Genomic DNA, 27858 nt, shown 5'->3' with positions numbered 1-27858 from the left:
GGTATGAAATACCATGCGGAAGTCACATATACTGTGTCCATCACTCTTGCATCCATCCCCTTCAACACAGCATCCGTGAAGGACAACAAATTAGTGTCCGTACTACGACCCGGATGAAAACTATGTGGTGCATCTTGAAACTGGGCGCTCACTTGCCAGTAAAGACAACGATGTAATGCATTCTCAAATACCTTTGTAAACGGCATGATGACGGGATAACCACTAGTCTATGGTTAGGTTTATTAAATTTTTTAAATGGGAATAATGCGATAGATTTTCCATGTATCTGGATATATATAAGACCTTTATTTAAAAGATTAAAGATATGTAAAAGAGGTGTCTAAAGGACATCTCCACAGATTTTTATAATATACAGGTAGGTAATAGCTGCAATACTATCTGGACCCATAGACTCAGTATAACTTACTAAGTCTGGACCTTCTTATAATTAAAGTTTTTGATGCAACAGAGCGACACGTACATTGGATAATTGTAAAATGCCCACATCGACCCTAGGCGTATCGTACCGTATCCTCGGCCTCGCGCTTTGCCTCCTGCAAGATCAACCGCGAGGGTTTGTCACTATAATCCGATTATAAGTATTCGACAAATTTCTTAGTCGCATGGAGCTAATTTCGTGATGAACGCTTAGTTTTGATTTACGACCTAAAAAACCTGGATTCCTTGTAAATCGTGTTTGTAACCGCTTCAAATATTCTCCATACGCCAAATTAATTTTACGTTTAATTTGAGACCGGTATTGAGGAAACATCTTATACATAAGTGTATATTATTAATGCCAGTTTGTTTTGTATTGAAGATCCGCAATTATGTCTGGTGCAAACCACTCCGTATAGTAATATTTCTAACTTTAAGAAATCTTTCTCTTAATTGCTGTACAGGAATCAATAGATACGTGAATAATGTTGCAAAAATAATAAAGTGCATCGCCAACACTTTGTAATGCTCGCGCAATGTATTCCAATCGATCTTAACTAATATGACGTACAGTACAGAAACGTTGCACTTACCTATTGCCGTGCCGACGTCAGGACGTGAGCAGGCGGCGACATAACCCGCGACCGTTGTCCGCCGTCCGAATTAATGAGCGATTGCCGTGGAGCGGTACGCAACGACTTTTGTCAGAGCACTGCACTCTTCGCGCACTAACACCAATGTATCTAGTGAGTTATTTAAAACTACGTCCAGAGTCCGTCCAGACAATATGTAACATACTCGTAATATAGGTGAAATAAGTCGACGCAGCATACCACTTCCATGGCAAAAGTATTGTGTTCATAATTCGATATCTGCGTATTCAATTACACTGTGCCAATAAGCAATATTACTTTATCGCGCGTTCCCAACTTCTTCCTAGTAAAAGTAAAGTAATATGATAAACAATATTTAACGCTTCGTATTCATTCCGTACGTAGCGCGTACATATGTAACTATTACAATGTACATAATGTATAAAATCACTTGGAATTATGCACACAATGTCGGCGATTCAGTGAAGAGAACCGAGGACTATGATCAATATGTATTTGGGTCTATTTATTGAAAATAATCTGGTGACATAAACACGGCCAGTGGGTTACTGGGGAGTCAGTGCTGTCAAGGCCGGGCGGGCGCCCGGGCGGCGGCTGCACGATATTTGAGTTTTACTGACACCGACACCGCCAGCGCCAGCGCCAGCGCCGAACAGAGGGCTCGCCACTCGGCCGCGAAGTGCGTATTTGAATTGTAAAGTGAATTGACGAAAATCACTTATGCATTATGTGTCCAGTGGACACCTCGGGCTGCGGTCACAATTATATTTACAAATTCGCTCGCACCAAATAAAACATAAGAATATCAAAAAGAGTATGACGTGAAGATACATTTATATATGTATGTAAGTAAGTACTTAGGTATATTTTGGTAGGTACCCACAAAATACGAAGCTAATGGTCTACCCAATGGAAAATGCTAATCGTTGCCTAGAGAGGAAGCCCACGGACAACATGGAAGATATTCTGCCATTTGTGGCACCTATCATCTTGAGATATCAGATTTAATTCTTCAGATGCAGCAAAACAATACTGATTCGTGCTAGAACGAGGAAATACTACAGTAACACTGTGTTTTTTAATAGATGATCAAAGAATTATAACCTCGCCTGCACTAAAGATATACGCTGACGGAGCACCAGTGAGATAATAGGTAAGAATGAAAAGACAGGTCAGTTAGCCCATCGTGATGAATACACCTGTAATACAAAACGATGGTTTCCAGGGGGGACTGCGTGGAGGTCGACCTGACTGGGTATATTTTTGTTTACTCTATAGATGCGTCATGCAAAACTCTATCGTTAAAAGTCTTGTTTTTAAATACTGCAGTACAAATTAAATCATGAGGATAGATAAGGTAAAACTATATAAATTCATAACGAGAATATCTGGCGAAAAACAATAAGGTAGAGAAAATATTACTACTGCTCTCTACCAGCTACGATTTAAAATATGTTTGGGGAAGAGAGATTACGTCGAGTGTAGCACTCACTATTACATTACCAATTGCCAAATGCCTCTGACTACACCAATCGGTTATAGAGTCGTGGGTATTCTGATTGTTTCAGCAAAAGCAACCAAAATATGTCAATACCGTATATCTTTGTAAATGGCAAGACTTGTTAAAAAGAAATTAAATTATTTCTTATTAATAATACGATGTGCTGTGCCTGGTAAGCGAGTGCGGTTCACGCTCGGCCTCCGTTTATAGTGAATTAAGCGAACATAACGCACCGCCGTGATAAGCTTGCGTCAGTAGGAGTGACATGGGAATGTGAGTAGCCCGCCCTTCTCCCTGTTTCTACGGGAACTAAGCTAATAGGATATATTTCGCCTCGTGACTGAAGAACGTAGGCGTACACAATGGGGATTAATGAATTATAGTATCTATAACCATTGTAGGTATCTAAGATACCTATTAACAGTCAAATTGACGTTAATGTGAAATAAATTGATTTTAGTTAACGAAGATTTTCCACAATACAATCATATTCGCTTCCATGTGCTCTCGAGAAAATTAACAAAATAATAAACGTGACAAAGTTTTCTATGAAAGCAATATTCACCAGAGGGAGATTTTGTACAAAAATCGTTTGCTTGGATACCTATGTCTCATTCGTGTTTCTACCGTAAAGCAGTTGTGTTTGCATGGCTGTGTTTCGGTTTGAAGGGTGGGATATGGCAGTGAATTTACAGAGTATAGAGGAATAACACCAGAGTCCATCGGAATGGCAACGCAAGAGGGGGTAGGGGGAGAGTATCATGAGCGAAACAGTGTACTTTGTTATGTTTATTATGTTTATGGTACTACTCATGACTATAGACGACGGTTACCACTTTGGTGACCGTCAGCTTGTCTACCATTCAAAGTTGCATAAAAAAAATTTATGGTTGTCGCCATCGCCGATAGGTATGTACGCCCCTATAGGCACCACACAATTCTTTGCGATGCCCACGGCACTCCTCAAGCGCTGCCACTCTCGAAGACTATGGTGTCACACTTCTATAGTCATATCCCGTAATACCATAGCTATATTCCACCTTTCAAACCGAATACAGCTATGCAAGCGCAGCTATTGGGCGGCACAGGTAGTCAAGCTGACAACTTACGCACAATATGAGCCTCTGGTAAAGAAATGAAAGCACAATTTTTTTAAATAATTTTCTCAGGATTTTGATTACTAATTATTTTAGACAATCGCCAATTCGTAATGTATCACTATAGCGACAAACCTATCGATATTTATTGAACCGTTCATTACTGATTACAGGAAACGCAAAAAAAAACCGAATACAAACTTGCACTATTAAAACATATTTCGTAAGCAGTCTGATAATAATCAATTAAATCAAAATTTCAATTAAAATGATATGAAACATTATAAACTGTGTACGAGTATAATCAATTGTCCGTCAGGACTGGTAGCGCACGAGCTAGAAGAATCTATTTATCTTTAGCTTAATATCGTTTACCGCTGTCAATCCGGTGGTCCGTTGGGCTTTTTGCTTTTCCAGATTACATAAAAAAGTAAAAGAAAAACGTATTTACTAATTGAAATAAAAGTATTAAATTAATATACATATTATGGACAGTAGACAGTATACACACATCTAAGCGCATAAAAATATGAACTTAAAATTAATAATATGAAAGGAAAAGCATAATCGGTTAATGGAAACTAAGAGAGTTCTTTGGACTAGTATCAGCAAATAATGCACCAATGAGACGAATAATAATTCATTGGGAATATATAATTATTAATTGATACATAGGTGTCAGATATTCACCATATTGAATGTACCTACAACATTTATATAATACAATGTAGACAGCCGGTGAAATATTAATAATAATCACCGCAGGCCCGCAAGTATAAACATTTCATGAGGCCTTCGAAAGCGGAGTGGCGGCCGTGCACAAGGGCACCATCGATTTTATAGAACAACACGAGCTGACACGCCGCTGACAATAAATGACTCAGACGGGTTGCTTCCCCGCGATCGCACTACTCGTATTATGTATTGACACTATCGAAACGTCGGCAAAACATACGCAGTCATGTAGGCACCGATTACGTATTCAGAATTAGGATACCGAAACGCCTAGAGCTACACGACCGTTATTCAAGGTCGCAGCGAGGGTCGCTGAAGCCCAGCTGATGTGATTATTGATTTCACGCTTCAGACCATTACCTACACCAATTAAATAGGCGCATTTAGTGACAAATAATACAAAATATAAAATCACAACCATACGACACACTCTTACAGGTATACTTAGTAGATAGTGGCATTTCCAAAATACTTACGTATAGAGATCGTCTTCGACGTTCGAAGAACTCGTGGCCTCCACCAACACCGAGCAGCTCATCACTGGTTCGTTGTCAACAAGACTCTCATCACAAGTCGTTTTGTTGTTCGCACGAGGCTCGTTTACGAGTCAATGTTTATGTCACATTCCGGCAACAGCGAGGTGACGCGGTAGGAGATGACAACGGCGGTGGCGGCGGCGACGGCGGCAGCAATGATGGAGGCCGGGCAGCCGGCGAGGGGTGGGCTGCAGCGCTGCGATGCGGTGGTGCGCTCGGACGGGCGCTGCCGCCGCGTGGCATTGGATACGGAAGGGAAGCGTGCCACTCACTACCCGGTGTCGGTAGCCGTATTACGGACTGAAATCTCTTAAGGCTCGGAAAAGGCAACGTCCGCACGGAATGACTTTGCTCCAGCGTTTATATTGTTTTAATTAACCTTCGCTTATGACTTGGGACTTTTACCACAGTTCAAAGAATAGTGAAAAGGCTTTAGAAATACTTATACATAAGTAGCTATTATTTACGTTAACAGTCATTCTACAAATTTATTTTTCGAACGTACACCTTAGTGTATCCTTAGTGTATATTAGTTGAATTCAAATTAATAATCATGTGAATCATACAAATATTATAAACTTTTCTATTTTACGAATGCTCAAAATACGTAGAAAAGACCTAAGACGAGGACGGAACGTTGTATTTAATTAAGTTCGATTGTTTAACCTCAATATAGACATGTGGGTGTTTGACGATCGAAACCTTGTCAATATTTTTACTCATGTATTTTTAATTCTTTGTATTTTGGAGGTGCGTACGATATTATTACACATAGTCACTACAGCGATGTTGATACACGAAACATCATCAAAGCGCGCCGCCACCAAATTTTCTACCACATGACGTTACAAGTAAGTACTGACTTACTGAGCTGACCCTTAATACTAAATTATATCGAATTATAGCCATTACAAAACTCTCGTCGATTTTTGTCACCAGCTCTTGGACTGTTTATCTGTTCCGCGGCCTTCGTCTCTTATGTATGTTTTGGAATAGAGGGCAAACGGGGTGTAGACTTCGGAGCGTAGCATCTCCGCCTCGTCTTTTTATGTGTCCTTTGCGACGGACGCATTGATTCTTAACACTTTGTATGAAAGTTAATTGAAGGGGCGTCGCGTCTCTGACGCGTCCACGCTTTACAACCTTTATGTGTAGCTTGGGCCTAAGGTATGCAACTGACAAAACTAGAAATAGAAATATGGATATAAATCATAAAGTTACAAAATTCCAGTTTACTTGTGAGTGGGAATACATCCTCTTTCAATATTTAATGGGAAACCCAGTAAAACCTAAAATCAAAATATTAAACGCAAGTGAAAAGTCATACCGTGTGTTGGGAGTATCGAAATGAGCATGCGCCAGTTTAACCTTGGGCTTACTTCCCGGTTCACGGGCAGAACCTCTGTCACCTGCCTTCTAGGTCAATGTGTTTATAGTACATTGTAAGTATGTATATGCGTTTCATGTAGATAGCGCTCATATCTATGTATTGTATTCGCGTGTCACGGTAATCGAGCTGAGAGATTTACTATCTAGGTAAGACAGAAAATAGGACCTAGTAGACAATTTCACAAACAAACAATGTTTGTAGCTACTATTGCAACGCTCATTATAAGTCCAAAAGTGCACTCGTCTACACGGTATTGGCACTGGGGAAATTTTCCTCTTTATTAATAACAAATCTTCGAGTTATAGGGCTGGCTCGACGCTACTGAATATCTTTAAGCTTTGATATGATGGAGTCTATAATTATTCTACAGGGTATTGGCACATTTATTGAATAGTACGAGTAAATATGCCTATCACTGTCCTATACCAAACGAAAATACCGAAAATTTAAATTATAGAAGAAGGTCAAGGTAAGTCCTGTTTTTAACGTGAAACCAGACAGCTTCTAATTTCATTGCTTAACATAAATGTTCACAACTACAGCTTACACAATATTCTAATGTAACAATTCTCCATTCAGTGTTGAATACACTACAGATCTGGATATAGTAAAGGAAGGGAATTTGACAGGGAATTCGTCCTCACACGCTTGAACCTAAATGGTTACGTACGATGTAGTTTCAAAGAAATTTTCCTCCCAAACGCTCAAGCTGTGGAATGAGCTCCCTCCCTGCCGAAGTCATCTCTAGAGACAACAGTATGGGGTGCTTCAAAAAGAGTATATTAAGGTTTCTTCACAGTTGGTAACACGCACCTAACAAAGGGTGTTTTTTAGTGTTGCAGGCGTCCATAGGCTATAGTGACTGTTTACCATCAGACGAGGTTGTTGCCACCTTTGTGGTGTAAAAAATCCAAATATAGACCTTACGATGTAGGTATTCATTAATTTTTAACATTAGTATAACTTTAATTCCATAGACATAAATCCAACGTCACCTAAGGGCGGAATATTGTCTTCCCAAAAACAATTCGTACTTGGAATTGAAATTAGGAGGCTACAGGGAGCGTATCTGCCATGCAATCAGATGAAGTGGCAAAATTAGGTATATGTAATTTCAGGAAACTACTGTCATCTTACGACCATTCGCCTACGACGACATTCTTAGAAAAAGAAGAGATAAACCATCGATCCTACGCTAGAACCAGCACAGTCATACCACAAGTATATTAATTAAAACTGAACTGCATTATGTAGCACGTAAAGTCTTAAAACTTATTTTATAATTTATTTTCTATCCATCAGAGCTCCTCTCACTCGTACGAGAATGTAAGTACTTTCCCCTTCGGCCAAAGCAATGGCGTAAACCATGCTTATACTGACTGTACAGTCAATAAAATGTGGCAAAAGGAAACTTTAGAATAACATCATGCCTGTCTAACCATCTGTTGATTATATCTACGCCTTCCATATTTTATTATATCCAAATTTTGATTAAACTCAACAGAATTGTGTAATATAATACTTTTACAGTGGTTTTTTTGAGCGCATTATTTTAAAATATTCTGTTTATTGTTTTTAGTCTGCATAAGAATTTTATTATTGTTATAAGAAAATTAAAAATATTAGATCTATTTATTTTTTCAAACTCACTATACTCGTATTATTTTTCCGATAGCTAATTAAAATAAGGATAAGTTATTAAAACTAAGTGCAAGTAAGTGCAACCGCGGGATTTCTCATATTTCTCTCCTAGAATTCATCCCACACAATAGAACTAATGTTTTATAAAGTTTTTAGCTATCAATGACATTCTCCGACGCGATTTTACCACCGCGAGCATGCCTACCATCCTAGAACCTCCTGGTTTAATGCGTGACAACGGCAAGAGACCTGACGGGATGTCCTTGGTATTTTCAGCTGCGTCGATACGCTGGCGCCGTCTTACCTTCCAAGTACATCCATGAGGGCTGGTGCCGCCGCAACACACCAGGAAACCATCAAACGCCGTAAATATTCATCGCTTAGAAATGAATATATGTTTGCGGCGTTTTCAGTCAAGACTCTGGGCCCGTGGAGCCCCGAGGCTATGAGTCTTTTTAAAGAGATATCACGCCGGCTGGTGGAAACTTTAGGCGATTAGAAGATTGCCCTATACTTTTGTCAACGCATTTCGATAGCTATTAAGCGTGGAAATGCAGCAAGTCTCCTAGCTACCCTACCAGTTGGCAATGACCTAAATTTTTTTATATTTAAATAATATTTTAAGGTCTTGTTAGTATAAAGTTACTTTAAATATTTTATAGTAATTATAAATAATTAATTTCGCCGCGACTGGCGGCGGCGCTTTTTTATTGTGATCGATAACATTGTCAAGGCTAGACAATGCTAGACAAGCCAGACACAGCGCGATCTAGTTGGATGGGTGACTGGTCACCAAAACATTCGTGCACATGCACTCCTAATTTGGTAAAACACTATTTATTTATTCAATTTTATTATTTACAAGTTGCTGCAAATTTGAAGAGAAATTTAGGTACTTCTCTCCGAATTTGCAGCAACTTGTAAAATAGATATTTATACTATCACCGCAATAAGAAAAAAAAAAAGGTAATACATTTCTTGAATGCAAAAATAATGATTTAAATCAGTTCTAAAAATATCATGTAATATGTTTCCTATGATAAATACGGCGAGTAGGGTCCCATCGCTAGCAATATACCCTATCAGGTCGACCTCCACGTAGTCCCCCCTAGAAACCATCGTGATGAATTCCAAGTGTTTACATTGCGGTGGGCCAACTGACCTTTTCATCTCGCCTACCATCCCTCACATGTACCCCGCCAGCTTATACCGTTTGCGCAGGCGGGGTCACCTATCCATTGTCATCCATTAAAAAAAAAACGTTGAGTTGTTGAACAACTGAGTCCTCAGGAATGGCAACGCATGGGGGGTATCATGGGCGAAACAGTATACTCTGTTATGTCCATGGTACTGCTCATGTCTATAGGCGACGGTTACCACTTTCCATCAGGTGGGCCGTCAGCTTGTTTGCCATTCTAAGTTGTATACAAAAAAATACATTTATAGTGTTTATATTATTGTTTACCAAATTCGAAATTGACACGCATATCTATTGTCTCCTTTTGACTTGCATTCACAGTTCTAGTCTGTGGTGTGATATATATATATATATATATATATATATATATATATATATATATATATATATATATATATATATATATATCCCACCCTTTAAATCGAAACACAGCCAAACACAACCGCTTCACGGTTGAATCACGAATGGAACAGAGGTACCCAAGCAATCGACTTTTGTACATCTATTTGTGTTTAAACAATAGAAAGTCGGTGTTATTAAATATATAGTGGACTTAAAATAATACATTTCATTCAGTGGCATAACAATAAAGTGACAGAGCGGGCAAAATGCTAGTCTCGGCTAGGCTCCCCGCTTGAAGGGGCCACTAGATCAAGTGACTACCAGTACAGGAAGAATCTAACACTTATTTCATAATTTTGTAAAAAAAAAAATAACAATTTAAGAAATAGAGTATTATTTCAAGAACGTACCTACACGTATCATATAAATATATTAGTAAGATTTTAACAAGGTATTTTCAAGTAACCAAATAATCATAACTAATTAAATAACTAATTCTTGCTAATACCTACATATAATATATTCTAATAATTTATTATATAATAAATTATATTTTTAAATGAAAAGTTGTTCGTTTTTACAAGTACCTGCCTACATCTTTCGGCAGGTATCTATATTTAAATATCTACTAATATAAAATTATCTAGATCAGCAGGTGTAAATGGGATATTTGGCATTAAATGAACCTGTGGCAACCGTCTTTTTGACACATACGTTTCCCGCGAAAAAGTTGTTGTCATATATACGGACTGGTAACAACCAATTTTTATTGTAATTATTGGTGAATATATTGGTGTCTGGTGTCTTTTTTATATACTCTGCATGTGTGACGAGGCTTCTTGACAGTATTTTAATTGTACTTGGTTACCTGACAACACGCTTTTAAAATAATGCTTTTTGATTGACCATCAACTACATCGCGCGGTCTTCTCGCGCATGCCAATTCCAAAAAGATTTATTTTTAATTGTTTTATATTTTTTTAAACCACATATTATATTATACTATGTTATAAAATAAAAAGATTTCGTTTCATTTATTAATTTTGTGATACATAGGTAGATGATGATAAAAGTGAACAATGGATGGTAAAAGAAAATAAGTCCTCTATGATCAACCTCATACATCGAGGTATACATAAAGATATTACGTATAAATACGTAATATTTCTTTTTTTATTATTCGTGCTAAAGTATTAATGCATCTTAATTGCTAGAGGAACTAGTTTTCCTCTTCCAAAACAGCGCCATTTACGATAAAATTGCAATAGGATAAACCAATTCTTAAGTAAAATTTTAGTTCCTTAATTGCTCTGCAGAGACAGCATCAACATTTTAAATCCATTAGTCTATCATTTGTACGTCATAAATGTCATAATGACAGATAAAAAAACGTCAAATGTCAATTCTAGGTAGTGATGTGGGAATACAATTTAATAATTATGATTGTGAAAACGTTGTACTTACTGTACAAAGCGTACTTTTTTACTTAATATGCTTTATTTTGACAAAAGTACTCAATCCGAAATAGGGTTTGAAAAGCACTTAATATGGCAAACACCGATACCGTTTAATACCAGTTTAAATTTTCATCATATGCAAGCAGGTTGTATCTGAATTTGGCAGGATTATATGGCCGTATAACATTTTCTATTCACTAGCCTGCTATGAATTGACAAAAATAGCAACTGACGATATATCTTTCTTCTATAAATATAATTAGTAAAAGAGAACGAAAGTTTACAGTTTTTATTTTATCATTCCTTTTGTGTAATTCCTTGTTCTTAGGTTACAGCCATATGCCAAACTATGTCAGGCAGGGTGCTAAAGCCTAGCCATATATTGGTACACGAGTGAAATAACAATTGTTTTGTTAGTTTGTACTTTGACGATATCTAATAAAAAACACTAAGACCATATCTGTTATTTTTCAGTATATTATCATTATGTTAGCACTTATGTATTACATTGAAAACTAATTTAGACCACAAACCTATGATACTTATTACTTAAAGCGTGATAATACGCTTATTTTATTAAGCAAAATCATATGTTTTTATTTAAACGCTCATCTCTAGTATTTACTCCGTAAAACTATTTAAAAAAAAACTTACCTACCTACGCGAATTTGCGCGGATGTCTGAAATATTTACCTAGCACGCTTCGCGCGGATCAAATGTAACAGGCGCTAATGTTATATTTCAGTGTTTATATATTTTAATGTACACATTTAGCCATTTAAAATATTTTTTGGAGTGTAATTATTTGTGATCAGCACTTAGTACTTTTGTTTTCTTGTGATGTTTTGCTATTAAGTGATACTCATCAAATGCAAGTGCAGCAACTATTCAATGCAATCTCGCAACACGATTATGAAGACAGTGTAAATTCTAAACACGGCTTAATGTCCTCTAAGATGATGGAAACCCGTTACTACGAGGGATGTGGACGTGAAGGTCCAATCCGATGCATTTTTCTAGGAGAATTTCATCCTGTCGCAGGACCTAAGATCTCGTGTCAGGTTAGTTTTAATGAGTCATTACGTGCATGTATCACATTTACGGTGGAATGCAGTGTGCTTTTTTCTATGGATCGATATTTATAACCCAGTGATGTAATATTTAATAATGATACATACAATTATAAGTTGAAATGCATTCTGTATGATTTATATTTGCAGTTTCCAGAAGATTACATATCCAAAGAAGTATTTGATTCAATCAGCGCCTACATTATACCCAAACCACAAATACAAAAATGCACTATGACAATGTAAGTTTAAACAGTATATTTTAATATCTTTATAATGCAATTGTTGTCAATAAGTATAAATATGTCCACTGTCAAGTCTTATTTTGTGTTTTTATTGCACTATCGCAAAGTATATAATTAAGTACTCTAAATATCAATATATAAATGTTTAAGCAATTCGTTAATGAAACAATATGAGCGAATTTAGTATTTAAAAAATTAAATAAACATTTATTAAAACTTATGCTTTGTCACATTCTTATTATGTAAAAAGAAAGTATTAGTGAGTACTTGTGCTTTATTTGCACTGTACTGTATAATGTATCAAACATTAAATGCAAATATAATAAAACATTTGTAAATGCAACAAAATGGTAATTTTGCTGAAAACAGTCTTTCCAAGGCAACCTTAGCTTGAAAACTAGACAATAAACATGTTAAAATTATTAGGTTTAAAAATGTTCCTTTATTATTGAATGAGGGCTACTAAATTGTTAGATTTTACATTACATCTGTAATCATCTTCTTATCATTAGCTAATATTATTGTTATTGTATACAGAAATGCCCTTGGTCACAAAATAGTGGGCTACCCGATCAGGATAGACAACTCTCGGTACGAGCGCAACGTGTACCTGTTCAACCTGTGCTTTGTATGTGACAGCTGGTCCAAGACCGTCCAGTACGAGCCTGTTGTCAAGAAACTAGGAGAACACTTGGTAACTTATTATAGTGATATTGTTATTTATGGTCAGCTCGTACCTGATGCGACACTACACTATACACTTGTACTGTGTCCATGATCATGAACTCTGATGAAGAATGAAGTTATGTAATGTTTACATGATATGATTACAATTTTTCCATTAATTTCTCCATTGTACAATTAAATATATTAATATCCTCATCTTCATTGACTATTTGTATACTCATATACATATAAATTGAAAGCCAGTGGTGGATAGTGTTCATAAAACTGAATAACTTCAGACTGAAGTATAACAATAATTTAAAAATTCTATGTTTACACAAATTTAATGTACAGAAGTGAAATGCGTGGGATGCTATAGACAGCATTCCATCAGATATATGCCTATCAACTTGTTTTCCATTAACTGTAGTATTAGGAACATATTAAAGTTTAACATCACTCATATTGTATTATATGTGCAGACAATAATGGAAGAGGAGACACGCTTTGTATCAAGTGGATGCACCAAACTGCCGACACTGCTCGCTCACCTTCTACACGACCTCAACACACATCGTAAAGCTACATTAGTAGGTGAGTGTCATGCCTCGTGTTACACTTACTTTTATTACTAGTAATTTGTAATGCATTGACAACTATGTCCTAACTAATTAGTATCAAAGTACCTTTTTATCACTGACTCGAATATTTATTCAGATGTGATGAATATTTGTAATTAGTCTAGCGGTTATACATAATTGTTTTTAGACTTTTGATTTTTTAATAAAATAAATAATACGTGATATGTATAGCTGTGCTCCCATTTAGCATTATAGTTTTATTTTTTAGAGTTAAATGCAAGTAATACAATTTGCTAAATTCAACTTTTTTCTTTATCATATCTACACTGGCTGACTGCAAATTAGTCCTTGATAAAAAGTAGCTTTTGCCTGTGTATGCGATGCAGACTAGAAGCAAGTGCAACCTGAGATGTTCTTGCCACATGTGTAGTGCGAGCTCTAGTGATTGTCATCATTGTCCACTCATCATATGATATTCTGCTTATATTTTTCATTGTTCAACAGTGATCTAGTTGTGACACACAGATGCTAATGTATCTCTATACAAATTCTGTATAAAGACACAGTTGTTTGCTCAATCATTCTTGTGTATGAACATATTAAGCTCTGTAATGAAGTATTCTAATAAGTTTATTTTCTGTACTGTGGACAATGGACTTTATTATCTTAATTAAAATATTAATTACAGTGATTGTATGTGTGGACATTCTGCTATTGCAAGTAATATCTATATATTTTTATACTGCCATATTTTTATACTAATATATGTATACATTTTTGCAAATATGCTCATATATATATTTTAAGATCGTAATATTATTTCATAAAAGTAGTAAAACAAAATAAATATTACGTATATTTGTTGTAAATTATTAATTTGCCAACTAATGTCTGTATACCTATATTAGTGTATATTTTCTTTTGATGTAATAATATAAAGCGTTTAAAATAACTTCTTTTCTGTACTCTCTGTCTACTCTTGTTCATTTGTTAGGAAATGTATAATAAACATATTTTTAATAAAAGTAATTGAATGGTGTTTGATGTAACATCTTTAACTGGCACCAATCAAATCTTGCACATTCTTTGGGGGTGGAGTCTAGAGATGAACTCTCTGAAAGCAGATTTACATTAGATGAGTTGCCAGCTTCAATTTTAAGATTAGATAATGCACGCTTCTCATTTTATATTTTCAGTTTAGTGAACAATTGGTGTCTGTTACTTCGTAACTTAATGTAATCTGCCTTTCCCTGGTTTCAACTCTTTATAATAATATTGGAATAATTGTTTCCAAGTCTTTACATCATTCCTTGGACCATATTCTTTTTATAATTAACTAATGCCCACGATATCGTACGCGTTGATTTAAAACCGACTTCAAAAAAGGAGAAGGTTCTATGTTCAACTGTATATTCTATTTAAGTGTATCCAACGATTTCTCAGTCAATTGTCGACGGATTTTCAAAATTCTTTTTTTGTTCGAAAGTAGATAGTTCTGAGGTGGTCCCATTGTCACCACGTCAGAATCTGTTGGTGGAACCCCAGGGAAATCGAGGGCAACCCTCATTTTTTATAGGCAAGTACTCTTTTAATTTTTTTTCATATTCATTTTTTCATATTTTCATTTTATTTTCATTTTTTTTCACATTTTTTTTATATTTTTTTTAATATTTTTTTATGTTTGGTAGTCATTATCTCATGTAGCCAAGTCGACGATGGAAGGCACAACAACTTAATCATTACGAGTTTGAGGATAATTCTTTAATCGCGCTACAAGCGCGTATAGAGCGTTAGTTGTTACTTATTTTGCCGCCCGCGTTAATAGCCGCGTTATTTTCAACCGTCTTAAAAAAGAAGGGGTTCTCTATTTGATTGTATTTTTTATGTTTGTTAGCTCGTAACTCCGTCAGTTGTAAATCTATTTAGAAAATTCTTTTTTTTTTTTGTCTAAAAGGTTATACTTACAGATCGGTCCTTTAGAAATTTTATCAAAATCGATCCAGTAGTTTAGTTTATAAATCAAAACTGGACTGATTCTGCCACAATTTAAGTCTGTATTTTTCGCAGAACGCAATCTTAATAGGACACACGTTGCAGTTGTGAAGGTTAAGCGTTCTAGTATTTACTAGGCACTGGAGGGCGGGTAGACAGCTGACCCCCCCCCCCCTCCCTCTCGCCGCGCGTGCCTCAACTCCTTGTTTTAGAAATCAGAAGTGGGGTGAGCGTACAAGTCAACAGCTGTTATTGGTGTGTGTTGTCAGTGTTGTTTATTGTGCGTTAATCAGTAAATTGGTCGCCGCGCGAGCGAGCGACTACTCGCGCAAGTACAATCCGCAAGTATGGTTTTTACATTAGTAGAAATATTAATAGATTATATTGTATATAGTGTTGTTTTCATGTAAATATTATATAAATATTGATATTTTCACTTTTGTTTTGATTAATTTGGTAATTTATTCTTTGATTAATTAATTTTATATCTTTACAGGCACCTGCCGACGCGTAAAATGAAATTGCGTGCTTGGAAGAGGAGTTGTATTTTAAAGAAGCTGATGCACACAGTTTATTGGCAGATGTATCTGACAGCGACAGTGAACGTGATCTGAACATTAAAATATACCCTCCGGTAGAGAAGGTACACTCAGTACGCACAGTATATCGGTCTAAGAAAAATAGAAGGACGAGAAAAGGATACAATACATGCACAGTTACTGTGTTGACCAACACTGTATGTCCATGTGTCAGGACTTTTTGGCTGAAATACACGTCGTAGATGGTGAAAACGTTAAATTTTGTCATAGAGTTATATTTTTCTTTTTTTTTTTTATGTAAGACAAAGATGTTAAAATTAAAGAAATTTTACCTGAGAATTTCCATAGTATTTTTGTTCTTAATTCTTAGTATAGGACTTTTTTTTATACAACTTAGAATGACAAACAAGCTGACGGTCCACCTGATGGAAAGTGGTAACCGTCGCCTATAGACATAAGCAGTACCATGGACATAACAGAATATACTGTTTCCCCCCATGCGTTGCCATTCCTGAGGACTCAGGTATTATTCCTCTGTACCCAGTAAATTCACGCATTATCCCACCCTTCAAACCGAAACACAGCCATGCAAACACAACTGCTTCACGGTTGAAACACGAATGGGACAGAGGTACCCAAGCAATCGACTTTTGTACAAATATTACTTTTTTTTAATAATTTGTTTGATTGTATTCTTTCAAACTTTATTTTAAATTAATGAATTGCAAAAAAAATTAGTATGAACGGCAAAAAGTTCCTCACACGATCACACTTTTCGCGGAAAGGCGCGCTGGTTTAAAGTTATTCAAATGAGCTGATAATGAAAGTTTTGACTCCTTATCGGTCAGGCGTAGGCATATAATTCCACGCATATTTTAAGCACGTACAAACCGTTTCTCAGTCTCTTTCAAGTTATTTGAGTCTAGGAATTGGTACTTTAAAAACATATTCTCAATCCAACCATCTTTTTATTTAGCCCATATATCACAAGTGGCGACGTGGGATTCATATAAAAACAATCATCAAATTGAATTATATTAAAAGTATGTGGCTGCCTTAGTGACTCAACTAGACGGTTCGACGACTTGCGAATTAATGTGTGACTTGTGCGCTCTAGACTATCCCGAACAAAAGTCGTATAGTGAAAGAGTGAACACGGTGAAAGATTTGGAACTAAAGATGGGAATTCACCGAGAGATATACCTTTCAATGAGACGCCAGACACGATGGAACGACTCGCGTGTTTTTGTCGGGCTATGCGACTACAACTTCATAGAATCGTCACTTGATTATAAGAGGCGAAGGCGTTGGCGCTAGCACTGAAGGCAGCAGCAAGCTGTGGAGACCGCGAGCCACGGAGCCGGCTCTCGGTGGGCGACGGCTACAAGAGACTCACGGTGGGCGAAGCCGCCACAGGCCTGCACCGGGTGAGCACCGTGTTTGCAAAAATCTTTGCAGCAGCGGTAGTGACAATTCTGATGGTAACGACAGCGGCGTCTGCGGCAGTGCCGGCTACTCATGAAATTGTTGGCGTTGTGGTGAAGCGGGCTTCACTCCTCATAGATGTCGGTGGAAGTCATATGTGTGTGACAAGTCTAAAGTGAAAAGTTTAAGTTGTATGCATGGTAGTGGCCGCAATCTCAAAATTTCATAACGCAAGTATTGGACTGCTACCAGGATGATAGATATGATGCATTTTTTAATATAAATGTTAGCAGCGGCTCAGGAAAGTATGGACCGTATAACTGCGAGGTAAATATATAACATCTGAAATCGATATAGTCAGCAAAATATCAGCTATCTCTAAAACATTCTATGATAAATATTTTACATCAGTGCCATTGACTAGACTTTTAGAATTTACCTATATTATGTTTAGTCTAAAAAACGCTACCCAACCTTTTCAGCGATTCATAGATGAACTCCTATTAGGTCTAGACTTCTGTTATGGATACGTCAACGATATCCTAATATTCTCATCATCACCTGAAGAGCACAAAATCCGTCTAAGGCATCTTTTTCAGCGATTCAAGCAAAATGGCATACTGATCAATACAAGAAAATATACTTTTGACTAATGAGATGTCAAGTTTTAGGATATCATGTCTTAGCATCTGAAAAAAAACTTTTAGATAGCAAAGTTAAAGTTATTCATGAGTTTTCCATATTTAAAACCATGATTGCGCTGAAACGTTTCTTAGGTATTCTCAATTTTTATCGTCACTTTATACCAAATGCCGTTCAAATATAGGCACCTTTGAACGACATTTTATTAAGCTCTAAAACTAAAGGTTCACATCCAGTTAACATGACACCAGAATTACTCAATATTTTAGATAACTGCAAATCGTCATTATCACAGGTTACTCTTCGAGCACATTCAAACTCACCGCTTGATTTAGCAATTGTCAAAGACGCTTGCGAATCCGCAATCGGAATTCTTAAAATAAAATCGTAATATGTACGACTAGGAACTATTAGCTGTGTATGAAGCGATAAAATAATTTCGCCACATAGTTGCAGCAAGAAATTTTAGAATTTATACAGACCATACGCTCTTCTTTCGATTCCTCCATAAGTAAAAGACCTGTACTCGTCAAAGCAATACAGATATTATGACTATTTATCACTTCACTACAAACATCAAATTCATTCTTGATCGTGAGAACATCTGACGTATCTGGAGTGGAAGAAATAATATCTGCCATTAATTGCTAGCTTCTTGCACAAGTTCGGAACAAAGATCTGGATCTTATAGCTCTGGAGCTATAAGAACTGTTTCTTCTTGGTTCTAAGTTAAAACTGAAAAGATAACTACTTTAAATAGCAACTTACCTAATTTTCAATTAGGTAAACTTTCAATAAAATTCAGCCACCTCGTCCATACGTCACTCTTCAGTTCCGAAGATAAGTTTTCGATATGTTATACAATTTTCATCATTTCGGAAATTCAACTACAATTCGACTGGTTACACAAAGATTTGTGTCGCTAGGGATTCGTAAAGATTGTATAGAGTGAGTTAGGCAAAATTAAAAATACCAATAAAGTAAAAAATCACGTCATACCATTTCACCAATCTTTACTTACCTAACTCCATGCTCGAGATTCTCCTTCTGATGTTAGGTATTGCCTCACTGTATTGATAGATGCACTCGATGGTCTGAGGCAATACCTGTCAAGGATATCACAGCGAATGCCGTCTCTTCAAGGTCCTAACCATCTTGATTGGTGCACACCACTTCCGTACCAGAGCATACCACACATTTGCAAACAGCATCATTGAATCTTCATCGTCAGCTCACGACAATCATAATGCGTTATACCTTACATCCCAATGGACCGAAGCTCTACCATTGGTTCTGCTAGACATGCGCAGTGTTTAGAGAAAAATCTCAGCTGTTCGGCCGCCGAACTAGTTTACGATGAACCTATTTGTTTACCTGGTCAATTGCTGTGTTCTATAGATGACCACACAGTAGTCTACGCTGCGTAGACTCCAGGAAAGAGCGGAGTTGTTTAGCATACTACACGACTATGTGCGTGCGGTGCAGTAAGAAAATTGTTTTTAATTAAACACTGTACGTCCTGGGTAAATGTGTTGCCCCGCTATTTTTATCTTAATTTTTTTTATTTTTTTTTTCTTTAGTACATAAGTTATATGTCGTCCATAAGTACATCCAACAAAATGTTAATCAGTTGAAATATACGTCACTATGTTACCGACTTGGTTGTATCAATTCATTCCGCAATATTGGTGACTTCGACGTAATACTCAATGGGGATATTCGTCGTGGAGGTTAATGCTGAAAATATTGTTTTATTGACCATATAAATTCCCAGAAGACATCCTTTAGAAGGCTACTTACTGCTCTGTTTCCACTGTCCTCCTAAAAGCGGATCTCACCCATATGAAATACAAGATACGTAACAACTATAGCAAACGTGGACTCGCTAGACAATAAATAAATGACCATTAGCTCCTTTAACATCACCGCATGAAAAGGATCCAGCTCAATTAATTTCCCAGGTATATTATAAACGGGCTCTACGATTGGAGGGTGCTATAGGTAGAACTCTTAGCGATTTTCAGGAACACAGAAAACCACTACGTAAACGATTTCGAATGTTTTAGTCTGCCTCAATCAAGCCTGAAGGGAAGTGGAGTCTCATAGACAATATCATGTCTGTCATGGTACGATTCCGTCGAGCAGTATTTTGGATGGACCGGTCCTGTCTGTGAGTGGTGACGCTAGATCGTCCTCCATGTCACTCGACCATCTGATATACGATAGCTTGCCCAGAGGCTGCTTATACGCTTAGTGTAGTGCCAAGAGCGACAGCCACAGTACGTTACCTGAAACCAGTTTGCAACATTCCGACGGCTCTCATCATCTCTTCTCGTGTCAAATGTGTGGTAGCTCCATGTCGATGCAAATTTTTTTTCAGTTCCGATGCAGAAATGGTAATGGTGTTGTATCTCTACTATCACAACATAAAAATGTTTTATATTAATGAAAATTTCCAGAAATTCTTACACATAACGGATTTATTTAAACAAAATTATTTCTGATTAAAATTAAATGATAAGTCCATATTTTACAAGGCTGGATCGTAGTCTTTTGCTTTTCGTGCCCCTGTTGAGCTTCAATTGAAACGTTTGGAACGTGAACAAATCATTGTGCGAGTCAATACTAAGCTCGATTGGAAATCAACGTATTTAAAGATAGGTCTAGATGAAGCGTCCCAATCTACTTATTGCCACACACGTGGGCGCTTCCATGTATCGCAGAGGCCTTTTGGTATTAAATGTTTACCGGAAATGTTTCAAAAATTAAACGAGGGGCCGTTGAGCGGGCTCGAGGGCGATTTATCGATGGCATTTGTGTCACAGGACGAATAAAACAACATTTGATGTAATTTTAGAATTATGTAGATTGAAAGATGCTGGTCTAACTATAAAGTTTTCAAATTTTGAGTTCTTTAACGGCAAAATTTGTTAAATCGTTACATCGATCGCATTCTTAAAATTATAAAATATAAAGATATAAAACATATTTTGACCTCTCGTTACCACAATACAGAAAATACTGTGAAAACTAATTAAAGTGCTCATAAATTTACAAGTGCAATAAAAGAATATATATAAAGTCTACTACGCTGGGTCAAAATATTGACAGAGCACTAAGTAGTTTTATATTGCAATAACGTAACAGTAGCCAATCGACAACACAGCGAGCCAACGGTGGTAATGTTGGAGCGGCGCGTGCGCACGCGGCTGCGTTTTGCACACACGCAAGCGACGAACAGCGTCGCGAGCCCCTCCACCTTGGCGACGATGCACTTGTGAAAAACGGAGAGACGGAGAGGACTGGCGCTGTCGCGTATTTAGTAATGATGGATAGCGGCCAACAAAAACAGTACATGAATAAATTGAAAACATTAAAAAAATTACGAGGCCTTCCTTTCCCTCGAGTATTACTTTAGGCGATAACATTTGAACAAAATTGACACACTCACGTGACAAACGCTCCAGTCCCTAATAGTCCTCATGTAAGTCCAGTACTTGATAACGAATCAATCCAATCACTGTACAATAAATAATTATTTTGTTAAAATGAGTATCGTATCATAGATGTAAAGAACCATAGTAATGGAAAGTGTGGATGCCTTCATCTATTGTTTACTAGTTTATTATTTTACTTGTGGTTTCTTCATTTAGATTTACAATCCTAATAGAAGGGAATGAGGTAGCAAATGTGGGTATTTTAATGAAGTCTTAAACCAGCCGCCTTATTACTTAGCCCGTTTATTACAATTTCATGCTAATAAATCACATGCGTTATGACTTGATCATATTGGGAATTAGGTAGTCGAGCTTAACGTTATTAGATAGTGTTATTACTACCACAAAAAAATAAGTAATCATCGTTCCCTGACTTGGTGACATATTGGTTTAGTGTAACGACCTGGCCATCAACAGTGTTAGTCGTTCAATTTAGTGCAGTGCCTTCTCATCGTGCAGATTGTTAACTTGTTATACGGCTCTAAACCGCAAAGAACAATATCAGCCTGTGTTTACACGAGTCAGCGCAACATACACTTGGCCTTTAGCACAGCTTTTTGCCTAAATCGATCACGTGTTTAAAGTGGTGCCTTGCAGCTCGCGCACCGTTAGCGCCCCATTTACGATTAGCGGCAGCATTCTCCGCTCGCCATCCCCACGGAATATATGGGCAATCGAATGAATTAATAAGAACACAACTAAATCAACTAATCCATTTACTTAATTAAATGTATCGTCTATTTATACTAAATTTATTGTTAAACTAATATGTCTAATTCCCTATTTTCCATTTCTTTTCATACTGTAATATATAATTATATTTAAGTGAATGCTGTAAATACATTTAATAAGCATGTGCATTAATATTGTATTGTGTTTGGTGTTTATTATACAAGTATATATATATATATATATATATATATATATATATATATATATATATATATATATATATATATATATATATATATATATCATAGTGCAGTATGCAGTTGCTGTTGCTATCAATAAATAACCTTATAGTTCTGTTGTGATATTATAGCATTGTATGATGTGAAGTAGTTTTCAGCTGATTGCGCACGTATTATTTACATTAAAAAACGAGATATAAACTTTTAAGAAAAATTAAACTGATTTAAAAAAAGGGACACAAAATTAAAAAAAAATGCATTTGAATATTATGTGTTTGAAGTCGGTGTATTTTCCATTTTTTTTAAAGTTGGTTTAATTTTGGAAATAGATACGAGTATATACTAGAATTAGACTTTCAGGAACACAGGCGTGGTCCTGGTTTCATTTGGAACAGTAGTATATTCGTGATAGCAGATCAAACATACAGACAAGCAGGCGAACATTGGAAAAATGTTTCGGCCACCGTTACACAGACAGTGTGCGCGTGTGTGCGCGTGTGTGACACCGTCTAGTTACAATTTTATTAGCAAAGCGCTTGTGTGCAGAAGGTGACACGGTGATGCACCTGAAGGTGCTGGAGGTGCGTAAGGATCCTAGTCCGGTGCACGATCACGACGTGCCGGTGCTGGTGGCGTCGGTGGGGCTGCCGCGGCCGGGCCGGGCGCCGCGCGCCGCGCCGCCCGCCGCCGCCGCCGCCGCGCCACCACCCGCCGCCCAGCACCGCCAGCACCTCGACCCCGACCCTGACGACGAGGAGCCCTTCCACGTCGACATGGACGCCGACTGGGACCTCACCACCAGACAGGTTTCACTCGTTCATTCAAATAATAATATTTTAGCGCTGTATTACCTTAAAAGTAAGGAGGTAATACTCCTCTCACTAGGGTGATCACAAGGAAAATTAAATTGGGAAAATCCAAGATGGCGGACCAAAATGGCGGCGTGCATTAATATTATACATATTTAATATTCGTTATATATGTTACAATGCAATATGCTGTTGGTGTTCCTATGAATAAATAAACAAAATAAATTTTCTAGTAATTTCGAAAAAGAAACGGGGAAAATGGTTTATTTTTTCTTTTCAAATTAGGGGTGATGTGGTTCTGTGGAATAGCACCCCTTAAGGGTTTTAGAAAGATTTTGTCAAAATTAATTGGCAACATTCATATAGTGGGTGAAGAAATACGAAATTAGAATTTTATTGCAAAAGTGAAATTCCTAGGTTGGGCGCACAGACGCCAGCAGTTTTGAATGCAGAACGTCGGACAGAAAGAGGATCTGCGCTGTAGGAAAAGTTATAATATTTGAAAATTCGAGATGGCAACCGAACTAAGAGTTCTTTAAAACAATTAAGAGTGGTAATGGGGTACAATACAAAGTATTGCTAGAATGAACAATTTTCCCCGATTTACATGATTTTATTTTTAATGCAACTTAGAATTCCATTATATTCTTTCTTTGTTATACAATACATTGCATGTTTCCAGCTACTCCCATACATCAACGGGTACAATCATGTATCGAAGATAGCCGCCGACACCAACGTAGAGAAGACACTGGTCAAGTCGTGTATTCAGAATTTACTCTACTACGGTGTGGTGAGTACATATATATACATAATATATAGGTACTGGTTATTTACTTACCAACACGGCGCACCTACAGCGTGTATATTATTCATTAAACATTAAATGTTTCTAAATTTAGAGCTGCCGAATCACATTGTTTACATGATTTCATGTTGTTTGTGTCACTGCGCACCAAGTTAGTGACAGGGTTGCTAGTCTCCTCAAATTACTTGTAATGATATCATCACATTATAAAGAAACACTTTTCACTGTCGTTCTGTTATATTTAAATATGCCCTTGTTTTTTAACGGATGGTAATGAAGTGGTAACCTCGCCTGCACTAAAGATACACGCTGGCGCTGACGGATGATAGGTGAGAATGAAAAGGTATGTCAGGTAGCTCACCGTGATGAATACACCTGGCGTTCAGCACGATGGTTTCCAGGGAGGATCGCGGGGGGATTAACTTGAATGGATAGGCTATGTGAAAGATGAACAGGCCAGAACGAGTGAATGTGGAAATTATTGCGAATAGAGAGAGGAATGGAAGGAGGAGATATTACGCTAGTAACATTCGTATACTCGTGAAAGTAGTTTATTCTAAATTTAAAAATTGAAAGAAGAATTGTACTGGATACATATTGTGTACGTAACATGGCACGCCCCTTACCTACATAAATGACATTGAATTTTTATGAAATTTCAACACAATCATTGTAATAATTAGTATTCAGTTTCGTACTCAATTTGCGTTTTAATTTACTTTACTTACATATATTATAATTTGATTACTGTGATATAAAATACCTGCAATATTTTTTTTTTCTCTATAATTTTTCAATTAACATTAACAGTCACAATTAACATGTCTTATGAAAAAGAAAGATTTTATTCTTTGAGCTAAGTAGAAGTTTCAACTTCGTCACTTGTAAAATATTTAATTTTAGTAGATTTGTTGACCAACTAATTAATCATAATCAGTCAGCTCAGACCGCCTGACGGAAGTGACATATGCGCGTTCATGCAAAAAGCTTAAGCAGCACCGTGCTGTTGATTAGGGATGCAACTTGTCGAAAGACTAGTCGTGCTATATGTATTTCGTCGTCTAATCGCAGTGTGCAGTGTGCGCATGTGTGCGTTTGACAGTCGAAATTCTATAAATATTTGTGATCGCTTGTGGCTCGATGACGGTGGGGCGTGCCACGTGATCGTAGGCTCGCGATCATCTATAATGATAATGATACAGCATGTGAGCGACAGGTGACGCTGATACCCGTGCTGAAGTTCAGCAACATGTACCGAGCCACGCCGAGCCTTAGCCGCTTGTTTAGTGACCATGAACTTCAAAAGTCCTGTCTCGCCTTCATCTCTATGGGTTCTGATGCTAAACAAAAGGTAACAACGATATTGTAAGCACGCTAATCATTTCTATTTACTTTTATCCTTTATATTTTTATAATATATACCATTTATCTCGTAATTTTTTTTCATCAAAATGTGAATGAGGTATGGGAAGATTTTTATAATCAAGTTATTTCCTTGTTGTAGAGGGCTTATAAAGTGCTGATAATTTTTATGTATAAGACGGTTACATATTGTAATTAATAAGCACCTACACCAATATAAACTGACATCGAGTCAGTCGGTCACGCGTGTGCGTGCGTGTGCGTGTACGTGTGTGCGTGTGTGCGCAGCCCAAGTTGTCGGACGTGGTGGAGACGCTGTGCGCGCTGCAGCAGGGCACCACGCTGCGCGCGGTCAGCGAACGATTCTGCAGCGCGCCGCCCGCCACCTTCGACATCCGCCGCCTCGTCGTCTTCGCGCAGATGCACGGCCTCATCAAGTGTCTCAAACGGTACACCCACACGCGCCCACTAGCAGACACTACATTGTTTTACACTATAACACCAATAAACAGTATCAAACATGCAAGTAATTAACTGTGAAGATAAATAAATAATACCCCATTAACATGCTCTTGTGTATGAAATAAATTCAAAACGGCCTTCGAACTTTTTAACCTAACATATATCTACGAAAGTTTGCGAAATCCCACAAATACAAAGTAATAACTATTTATCAAAGTAAATAAAATGGTTGATCAATGGTAATGAAACAAATCACTTGCGTCACAGAAAGTAATTATTTGTGGACTGCATGTTGTTGGTATGTGTTTATATGATGTGCGTGCGCGTGCGCCGCCAGGTACCCGGTGTACATCCGGAGCCCGGCGCGGCCCAACGGGTTCGCGAGCCGCGGCGCCGGCGGCGGCGGCGGCGGCGGCGGCTCGGGCTCGGAAGCGGCGCTCGGCATCCGGCGGCTGTTCACCGGCCGCCACTGCGCCGACGAGATCTGCTGCTTGGCGCGCATCGACCTCGCCGCGCTCGACCAGATCATCGAGGACGACCCCAACATCGCCATCATATGGAGGTAGACACGCGCGCGGACCCGCTGCCTGGCATTTATATACTGGCTACCACGCTCACTCATACTCTAACCCCCTATACTTATGAAAATCTCACTACTCCATACTATAACATCCCATGGTTAAATACAGCCGGCGCAACCCGACGTTAGTATTCTTTTGAGGCCATAACCTACACAAGTCGTAATTAAGTACTATTCGTAAAGAAACATTGGGCAAATAATTATACCAATGATCTTGTCTTCGCCCAGTGTCCAAGTATTGTAGACTTTATTCATTAATGTATTCGTAGTCTGCGCTGGTCGCGTGCTATCGGGCGGGCTGTATGCTCAGCTATTATACATTTGTAAATATAGGGGGTTAGTATAACTTTGCTATGGCTGTAAGGTTAAGGATACGTCGTAGTTTTCCAGTTCGTTTCTTGTTAGTATCATGAGTCGTTGTGGAACCAAGGCTCCCATGTCAACAGCAGGTCCCTTTTGACCTTCCACTACCTACACTACGTTACTGACGCTATGTGTGTGTGTTGGTAATGTTTTACAAATCTTAATGTTTGTAGTATTAACTTTTTGTTGTCATAATTCTTTTGAATAAATTCAGAATTATAATGTTTTGTTTGCAATGTTAATTGGTATCGGAACTGGAATGTGGCGCACGTGTCCTAAATCCTGTGAGCTCGTGCAGTCCAACTGCACATCGACCGCTGCGCGTGGCCGGCCAGTGATGCGGCAATCATCTAGCGATTACTTTATTCAGTATTATTACTTTCAAACGTCGTATTATATTTATACATTTTGTTATATATATATATATATATATATATATATATATATATATATATATATATATATATATATATATATATATATATATTATATTGTAGTTAATAGTTTTAATTTTTATCTGTGGTCTGTTGATCACACATATATGACTTATTGTATATATACTTACGCAGACAATAATCGCACCACTGAGCCTTTCACATCACACTGTAGATGTTCATCGTCGTAATAGTCTTGCCTTTTCCCATTTATTTGTGGTCGGCGCAGTATATGCTCTTCCACGATTTCCTATTACCTGTTATTTCCGAGATCACTTCTCTTTTATTCATGTCATCTTTCATACAATCCATCCACCTTTACTCCGATCATCCCCTTCCATTACATCCATCCACTTTTATTTCCGCGCACAACATGACCATAGGTATATCACAGTAGGTATTACGTAATATAAATCATTATAAGAATTTGACGCGTTCATTCGAGTTGGACTGAACTGTATGTGATTATAAACGATGCCTGTTGCTTGTTTGTAAAGATGTGACCAAATGCACAGATGCATTG

At 37.3% G+C, this 27858-nt stretch overlaps 2 protein-coding genes and 1 long non-coding RNA gene across 3 annotated transcripts in view; 2 read left to right on the top strand and 1 right to left on the bottom strand.

Annotated features, from left to right (window-relative positions):
- LOC113520451 (ecdysone-induced protein 78C) overlaps positions 1–5233 on the bottom strand; it is a 44774-nt gene extending 39541 nt beyond the window's left edge. Inside the window, exon 1 of the mRNA XM_031911511.2 lies at positions 4862–5233. Within this exon, the coding sequence (XP_031767371.2) occupies positions 4862–4923 (62 nt within the window). The 5' untranslated portion in view covers positions 4924–5233. The remainder of the gene's footprint in view (positions 1–4861) is intronic.
- A 1199-nt stretch (positions 5234–6432) lies between these two features.
- On the top strand, positions 6433–8908 carry LOC128201051 (uncharacterized). Its single transcript, XR_008253048.1, has 3 exons — positions 6433–6780; positions 7430–7532; positions 8229–8908. It is a non-coding gene; the product is annotated as an uncharacterized LOC128201051 (long non-coding RNA).
- A 2667-nt stretch (positions 8909–11575) lies between these two features.
- LOC113520333 (GATOR complex protein NPRL2-like) lies at positions 11576–27334 on the top strand. The gene is made up of 9 exons (XM_026905644.3): positions 11576–12010; positions 12170–12261; positions 12802–12958; positions 13413–13524; positions 23064–23323; positions 24009–24119; positions 25351–25485; positions 25785–25945; positions 26296–27334. Exons 1-9 carry the CDS (start codon positions 11819–11821, stop codon positions 26522–26524), a joined length of 1449 nt encoding a protein of 482 aa, XP_026761445.1. The 5' UTR covers positions 11576–11818; the 3' UTR covers positions 26525–27334.
- The last annotated feature ends 524 nt before the right edge of the window (positions 27335–27858 follow it).

The sequence above is a fragment of the Galleria mellonella genome, unplaced genomic scaffold, assembly GCF_026898425.1.
Source record: "Galleria mellonella isolate WM207_F2 unplaced genomic scaffold, CSIRO_AGI_GalMel_v1 utg33, whole genome shotgun sequence".
Classification (NCBI taxonomy): Eukaryota; Metazoa; Arthropoda; class Insecta; order Lepidoptera; family Pyralidae; genus Galleria; species Galleria mellonella.
The sequence above is the reverse complement of the archived record's forward strand: the minus strand, read 5'-3'. Positions and strand labels throughout refer to the sequence as shown.

Bases quoted from the DNA above. Each gene is read 5' to 3' on its own strand.
- LOC113520333 (XM_026905644.3), top strand. From the start codon at position 11,819: ATGCAAGTGCAGCAACTATTCAATGCAATCTCGCAACACGATTATGAA. The intron at 13,525-23,063 runs GTGAGTGTCATG...GCTTGTGTGCAG, and splicing joins TCGTAAAGCTACATTAGTAG to AAGGTGACACGGTGATGCAC. The intron at 25,486-25,784 runs GTAACAACGATA...GTGTGTGCGCAG, and splicing joins GTTCTGATGCTAAACAAAAG to CCCAAGTTGTCGGACGTGGT.